The sequence below is a fragment of the Bipolaris victoriae genome, assembly GCF_000527765.1.
Source record: "Bipolaris victoriae FI3 unplaced genomic scaffold scaffold_20, whole genome shotgun sequence".
NCBI classification, from domain to species: Eukaryota; Fungi; Ascomycota; class Dothideomycetes; order Pleosporales; family Pleosporaceae; genus Bipolaris; species Bipolaris victoriae.
Genome location: NW_014575372.1, coordinates 330,653 through 338,422, shown reverse-complemented (window position 1 = coordinate 338,422; position 7,770 = coordinate 330,653). Strand labels below are relative to the sequence as shown.

At 49.9% G+C, this 7,770-nt stretch overlaps 3 protein-coding genes across 3 annotated transcripts; 1 reads left to right on the top strand and 2 right to left on the bottom strand.

Annotated features, from left to right (window-relative positions):
- Nucleotides 1–42: 42 nt before the first annotated feature.
- Nucleotides 43–1,331, bottom strand: COCVIDRAFT_24484 (glycoside hydrolase family 18 protein; the record flags this gene model as incomplete). The annotated part of the gene is made up of 2 exons (XM_014703717.1): nt 43–1,031; nt 1,151–1,331. Coding segments are annotated over 2 exons (1,170 nt in total), but the record flags the coding sequence as incomplete, so codon positions are not given.
- A 1,096-nt stretch (nt 1,332–2,427) lies between these two features.
- On the top strand, nt 2,428–3,003 carry COCVIDRAFT_13857 (hypothetical protein; the record flags this gene model as incomplete). The annotated part of the gene is made up of 2 exons (XM_014703695.1): nt 2,428–2,534; nt 2,613–3,003. 2 exons carry the CDS (start codon nt 2,428–2,430, stop codon nt 3,001–3,003), a joined length of 498 nt encoding a protein of 165 aa, XP_014559181.1.
- Nucleotides 3,004–3,298: 295 nt separating this feature from the next.
- COCVIDRAFT_92370 (hypothetical protein) lies at nt 3,299–4,942 on the bottom strand (the record flags this gene model as incomplete). The annotated part of the gene is made up of 2 exons (XM_014703804.1): nt 3,299–3,862; nt 3,914–4,942. 2 exons carry the CDS (start codon nt 4,940–4,942, stop codon nt 3,299–3,301), a joined length of 1,593 nt encoding a protein of 530 aa, XP_014559290.1.
- Between the last annotated feature and the right edge of the window lie 2,828 nt (nt 4,943–7,770).

Here is a 7,770-nt window from a genome sequence, read left to right as displayed (position 1 = left end):
GACACTGGAGGCAGGATAGGTAGAAGCCGAGATGCTGGGAACCGGAGTGCTTGAAGCTGGGGTGCTGAATGCGGGAGTGCTGGAGGCAGGAGTGCTGGAAGGTGTGATTGTAGAAGAGACCACAGAGCTAGAAGATACAACAGGGTGGTACTTGTCTTTGAAAGTACCCTCAACAGCGTACTTCATCCAGGTACCGTAGGACTGGTCATAAGTCGGGTTGTTCTTAGAGACGGTCGCCTCCCAAAGCATAACACCACCAAACAAGCTTTCGCCTTGAAGGGACTGAACAAGCATATTGGCATCCTCAGGGGTGAGGTAGTGGTCCTTGTGTGTAGGAAGACCATCTGGACCAGCAGCCAATCCAAGGTAGAGCTTGATGTCTGGGTTCTTGGAGTTTGCCTTGAGCCAAGAAATCCAGGTGGTGAAGGTGAAGGTGCTCTCTGCCTTGTTCTTCATGTCTTGTACGGCCTTGGCAGCAGAGCAGCTCCAGGTGTTGTAGAACTGGGTGAATAGGAAATCGAAAGGAACCTCCTTGAGAGCAAGGAAAATCCTAGCATCAGGGACAACGCACTGGGGAGCACCGGAGAGAAGCATTTTGGAGTGTGCCTTGATGTACTTGCCGAAGACATCGTAGTTCAGGTAGAGCATGTCCTTGGACGGTACATCCCACTCTGCGGCTTCGAGGTCGAGATCGAAACCATCAACATAGGCATCGCCGAAGGGACGGGGCTTGCCGGCAGCTTTCCACTCGGCGGTAGGAGGGCCATAAGCTCCGAGCAAAAACTCAGCAAACCAGTTTGCAACATCTGGTGTTGGGAGGTAGTAGTCTGTAGGCCAGCCACCACCGAGCGAGAGCATGACCTTCTTGCCTCTCCTCTTACAAGCATTGATGGCCTCACCAACGCCAGGGCATGAGCTGAGTAGCTTGCTGGGCTTGTTGGTAGTCGGGTCAAGGTAAGTTGCGTCACCACAGGCATTGGCGTGGTTTGATCCAGGATATTCGCCTCGCTTCGTAGGGAACTTGTTGATGACTATTGGGATGATTGTATTAGTAGTGTTCTATTGGTAGTTATACTGGTTCGATCAGACATTGGCACGTCCTCAGCTTGACTGAGGACCCGCTATGTCTATCTTATCCAGGACTACTTACAGCCAATGTTGACAATGTCTACGTTAGGATCCAAGCAGACTTCGAGCAACGATATCTGGTTGCTTCCCTGTCCCCAGTAAACAGCGACGTTTGACTTGGAGGAGGCATCGTAAGCGGCCGAAGCAGTGGAGGCAAGAAGTCCAGTTGCAAAAGCAACGCGTGAGAAGATTGAGGCGACCATAATTACAGTATGAACAGTATGAACAACAACACGTGATGGAAATGATAGGACGGCCAAAGGCCAGTAAAGATTGTGATGAGCGAACTCAAAGAAGGGACGCAAGCAAAAATGCTGCAATTAGGATCGAGACTCGAAAGAGAGCGACTTGAGGGCGAACTGGAAAAACAGAGCGACTCGCGATGAGAAAAGTAGAAATGGGAGATTACACTATATCTACCTTTGGCCTCAGGGCCTCATGGCGTGGTACCTGCATGAGTGGCTAGTCACTGACCAGCGCCGTTTAGCAGCAGGCAACCATGCCATTGTGCAGGATGGGACGGCAAATCTCATGAAGCTGCAGGAACAGAAAGATGGCTGTAGATTTGCGCTTCCATTGGTGCGGAGGCCTTGGACCTAACTGCTTCGAGTCTGAAGTCAGGTACGGCGTCCAAGAAGTTGTGCACCTAGGCGAGCGCTAAATTTGAGAATGGGTTGCTTCTAGGAACCCTGACATATGATGTCTTACTTTAGACTGACGACCGGTGGACAGGCCGCTTCCGGCCATGGGAAACTTCAATCTCGGCTAAAGCAGTATGGCTCTTTGAGTGCCAACAAAGGGAAGAGAGAGGAGACGCCACGACAGGATAGTCGGTCCAGAGTCCCGGAAGTGGCGTTGATACTTAGTCCAGGCACCGGAAAGGCGTCATCCCGCATTCAACGGTGGGGTTTTTTTTTGACGATATCACGACGAGTACTGTGCCCTCATCTTCATGCCGAATTGGAGAGTCGATTAGACACGCTGCAGAGGCCTGATGGATGCGCATCGCGGAGGAAAAAAGAATGGGTCCGCAGTGGCTGCCTAAAGGCTACGCCTCATGGCGGCATATTTGGAGTGGGTGGATATATCCGAATGCAGGAAGGAGTCCGAGTGATTTGATGTTGGATGTGATCTAGGAGGCGTCGGCTACAGCACAAGCGATCATAAGTCAGGGGCACCCGGCGCCAAACCATTCCTCTTGCGGAAAGGCAGGTCTGGCCCTGACACTGCCGTATAGCCCTTGGGAACAGATTCTTTCATTGCCGCCTTGGCTTTCTTCACTCCCAACGGCCGGAACACATGCGCCTGGCCGAGGCTCGTCTAGTCGCGGGTTGTTGTTGGTTTCATCGACTGGATGTCGGACAACTGGCGCTTTTGATTGCGTTCTCCTTCACCGGCAGGATAAGGTTAGTGCAGCGGGCCTTACTATACATCACGAGTTCTTGCGGAAGATTCATAAAAAGGCAATCTACTTACCGTGTTAGTGACTACGATCAGGACGAGGTTGTGGACAATCAACCGCACCCACCAGGTAATGCTGCCGACCCTGCAGGATCTATTTCAAGCCATCGACTGTGCTGGAGAGCGCGACTCATCTGCACGCCAAGTGTCCCTGAAATGGGGGGGCGGAATGTTGGTGGCCTGAGTAGCCATGGGCTTTTCACAATGCCTTGTAGTTGTGTCAGGCGCGTAACTAGGACAGCCTACCCAAGTCGTGTAGACACAATTGCTGATCGTTGCCTGACTCAAAAGAGTTCTGGTAGTAGTAACCGGCAATACCTCGATGCGGGCCATGTGCCTGTGCGCTTAAACCCACAGTTCGGCATCCCCTGGCGTTGTTCGTCGATCCTCATCCGGGCCGATCACGAGCGATAAGCTTCGATCGTCCTATCCATGTTTAAACCCTGATCTTCCATCTTACAAAGCTTACCATACGTGTAGACATTCGTCGGAGAAGTCGCCACCATGGCTATAACAAGAGTCGGTTCACATCTTCATCTACATTGTGCAAATGGGAATCAACTTGCTTGATGATGAAATGACATTTCTTGAAGGGAGATTCGACTATTACATCTATGTATTAAATCCGTCTAGCATCCTTTGGTATCAATTTCCTCCTCATAGTCTCCTCTTCTCGTAAAATAATTCATAAATCGTAGAGTTGCTAAGCCTATGCGACGGCGAATCGGCTGCGCTCTCGCAGCTTCTTACCGAACTTGTACAAGAGGAAAATGCCAACAGAGCAGATTACCATGCACCCTGCCAACAAGCTCACTCCTCCATCGATTCCAATGCCCTCGAACATGGGTCGTGCAAATAGAATGGCGGCAAAAGCGAACGCGCTTCTGCTCAGACTGTTTGCGCTGAAGATACTGGCTGCATAACGCGGGTAGATGTTCGGGATGTAGAGCAAGACACTCTGAGCGATGAAGTAGATTCCAAAGACGGTCAGACCGAGACCGATCGTAGGTACAATCCAATGGACAGAGGGTCGAGATGCCCATGCAAACATGAACAGTCCAATCGCGATGATAGGGCTGGCAATTAAACCAGGCCACAGGTGGTTTTCAAGCTCGCCAAATGTACCGGTCATCAAACGGGGGAAGACTCGGTACTTGAGGTACAAGACGTGGACAGTGAATGCGAGTCCACAGCCTGGAAGAATTGAAAGGAAGATGAGGCCAGTTGTCTCGGCATTGAAGTTATACATGGGGACGTAGACCAAGGGAAGAGACTGGAACATGTTAGTGAGTGCGCTTAGCGACGAGATTGATGAAGTGCTTACCTCAAAGAATGAGTAGTAGATACCATAACACAAGCCCATGTATACCGTCGTGAACAAGATGGCCGGGTCCAGAACGTTGATTTCCCAGGGCTTGACGAGAGCATCAAATAGCAAACTGCTGACCTTCATGTTCTTCTGCTTGCGTTCCGAGTCAGACATAAGCTCCTGGTTTCCTGTCTCCTCGCGCATACGCTTAGCCTTGTAGTAGAGTATAGTGGGTCCAGAGCTCTCTGGTAGAACAAGAAGCAACACGAGATATACTGGTCCTGAGATGATGAGCAGCTCCCAGCTCGAGAAGCGCCATCCCAAATCCTTGACGGCGTAGGAAGACAGTGTTGGGCCCAGGGCAGGACCCAATGTGGCGACCATGGCCCAGAGGGCGACGGCGAACGGGAACTCGGCCATTGTCCAGACATCTGCGAGCGACGCACCCGCAGTAGCGAGGCAGGGCGATGCCATGAAACCCAGAAGGAATCGCAGCACCATCAACCCGGCGAAGTTGTCCACTAAGGAAGTGGGTATACACAGGATAACGAACAAGAATCCCGAGATGGCATATGGAGGGTTCCTGCCGATAGCTGGAACCTCGGACAGTGGGGAGAATAGCAGACACCCGATACCGTAGCCGAGCACGTACAGTGCGATACCTAGCGAGGCTGCAACATGACTGACGTCAAATATATCCATCACAGCTTGCTGTGAGGAAGTGTATATCGAAGATCCAACATAGACGGCGAAAGTGTAGACGCAGAGTATGACCGTCACGAGGATTTTGTGACTCCGAGGCCAGTTCTGGGGGTTGCTGGGGTCGTCTGGGCCACTCCAGTCTACAAGTGTGGTTTGATGCTGCTTGAGCTCCGCGCCAATAGCGCCCTCTGTGGGTACTTCTTCTTTTGGAAAGGGGAGGTCGTCTGTTGACGAAGATGGGGATAATGGTTTGGGTGGCTTGCGGGTGTAGTCGAACTTGCGGTGTTTGGCATAGTGCAATAATGTTCCCACACTAGAGTGCTTGAACAAGTAGGACGACATGGCTACGGTGATATGGTGCCACGGGTATACAGGACGTGTTGAATGCTAACAGAAAGATCTTTTGTGAAGGCTGATAAGGTTGAGTGGAACGTTGTAGTTCAGCCTCTCAAAAGGGGTAACGCTTATCTCGCAGAGAAGGCGCGTCTGTTAGATGAGAAGTTGGAAAGTGCTGTGGTATCAAACCAAGTTCCCCCCTTGACCCTTTATACTTCATTGTAGTTTCTATCTTTACTTCATCGTCTGCAGGGCCAGCCACGCGAGGGTGTCAGATTCTTGCGTGACACGAAAACACGGCTGGGGAGCAGACATGCACAGAACTTTCCGGACCGGTCAAGCGTAGCAAAAACGAAGTAAATCCCATGTGTGTCGTAGATTCCTCCCGTGACACCCAGTTAGGCGACAACCTCCGATGGGGCGCATCTTACATTCCGGGACTTGGGCACTTGGCAAAGGGCTGATATTAGGCAAACGTAGTTGTCTATCTCTTAGCCGTGTCGTCTGACGCCAGTTGATTCGACGGATAACTTTCTGATAGTGCTTGAAACCAAGTGTCACAGTGGAGCCAGCGGAGGCAACGGAGTAAGCGGACATAAAGTGACATGGGGAAAAGCAACCACACATCTTACAGCAAGCAGAGTGCCGGACGAATTGAGGATATGAAGCGAATAGAGGGTGTGCACGAAGCGTGTATCAGTGTCTCGAAAAGCATGTGAGCCCAATGTGCTACCTACACCTACAATTCTGACCGTTCTGCAAGCGAGGCTGGCCGCCCCTAGTGCGCCTACAAAAGCAGTCAGACAACGCCCTTAATTGCTGGCGCTCGCTGATTGCACAAAAAGAAAAAGGGGTTGTGGAAAACGCAAACCTAAGTTACTACAGAACTTTGCTGTGTTTCCTCTTCCAGCCTCAACATCGTTGCAGGAACACACTAAACGCCCTTCCCAAAACACACAGTAGGTTTACCTCACATGATCCAATCGCAGACATTTACTTGATTTTGGTCCGAAGCCTTGGAAGAAAAAGTCTCCGATATTTGTAAGTCAACGGTTGTTTTCGTGGGCAACTGCAAGCCACATTCCGCTGACAAATGGCCGCTAATGTGCCGGCGATCGCTTCTAAAACATGGCGGCTGAGGTGATATGCAGGATAAGCGAGGACGCAACCTATACAGCCTGGCCGTCTTGTTAAGCAGAAAGAATGAAATGTCAGCAAGGTAAAGTTTACGTTTCGATGGCGAGAAACGTCCTCCGGTTCTCGTCCATCCCCCTTATCGAGCGTCAGTATTATACTCATAGGAGTCATATTGAATCATAGTGCTTCATAGATAGCACACTTGTCGTAATCAATATCTTTCAAGACGTTATCGAGGGTGCTGACATTGGTACGTACTTAACATTATGTCCGTTAAACCCGTGGTAATCTCGGAACCCCGACGAACACGTGAAGCTGGAGTGGGGATACCCGACGGGCTTTCGGTAAACGCCAATGCCCTAGCAGTCATATACATCACACATATTTGACCATAGAGCTGTCAGGTTTCTCCACACATTATGGACTAGGGGCCGAGGCTTCAGACTTGACGTCATGACCTAGAATAGTATTACAGAGACGAACCGATGACCAAGCAATACATTTATATCTACAGGAGAAATAATGAACTAGAACGAAAGCCGATTCCCAAGGCTGCTTGAATAGTAAGAGACTCAAAACACTATCGCGAAGTGTTCAAGCTCCAGCCAAGGTGTCTGACAACGCACATAATAGCCAAGAGATAAGATGTTGATTGATTAGGCCACCCATTCTACTCAAGCTCTGGCTTGCCCATCTTACTTCTACTCAAGAAGACGATGCATAGTAACCAATCACATCCCCATCTGATCAGCACACTTACGCCTCAGCCAGGCTCCCGCGCGGCAACATTCAACGAAAATGCACATCTCACTCTCAACACACCGATATTGCCCTGCTCGAACCACCTCGGCATTACCGAGAACTACTTGTTGTTGTTATTTTTTTGTTTCAGGAGCACCTTGTGTACTTTTACTCGTGATTTTGTGTGCACTGGCATATCCCATCCGAACAAATCAAGTCATGCCCCCCCCCCGGCATAGCCTTGGTAAGTCAGACGATTTATTTGCTGAATTGGGTCGACGAGATTCCACTACAATAGCAGGAATTCAGTTTGATTGCAGCGGAAATTTTAACAACCTCCCAAGCAAACGAAGAAGCAAGAATGGAGAAGATTAGGCGAAAGAGGAGGAGAATTTAGATATAATTCCATCGCTCACGTGCTTGAGCCTGAGGAATTGTATACTCAGCCAACCACCCCTTTTCCGACCCTTTTCAAAAGCCGATTGGCGAGGCAAAGCTGTAACAGTGTCCACCCATACATCTGAACCGCTCTGAGTATCGTAGTGTTCCAGCTGATCCTCTAACTTCACCCGCCGCAGGAGACTACGCTTTTGCCTTGTGTAAATCTTCAGCTGCCAAGCAAGGCAAACACTGTCCCAACTAAGCCCCCAAAGGAAACTCCAGAAGAATTAAACCCGTCGCTGCTGGAGATTGTACTTGCAAACCCCAGTAGAGAAAAACCCTCCTTGTCATACAGCATATACGACACCATCACCGTCTCCGCAGGTACGAAGCCAATAGCAGATGGTATGCACATCCAGCAGTATCACAAGCTCAAAAGTATGTACAAAAAACTCCAATCTTGAAGAAGAAGAATAAAATATATGCAATTGGTATCTTTAGCCTCCCAACAAAGTCCCAGAACCTAAAACGCCATCGTTCCTCATCAAGCTTAGCCATAAATGGTCTTCTCAAAG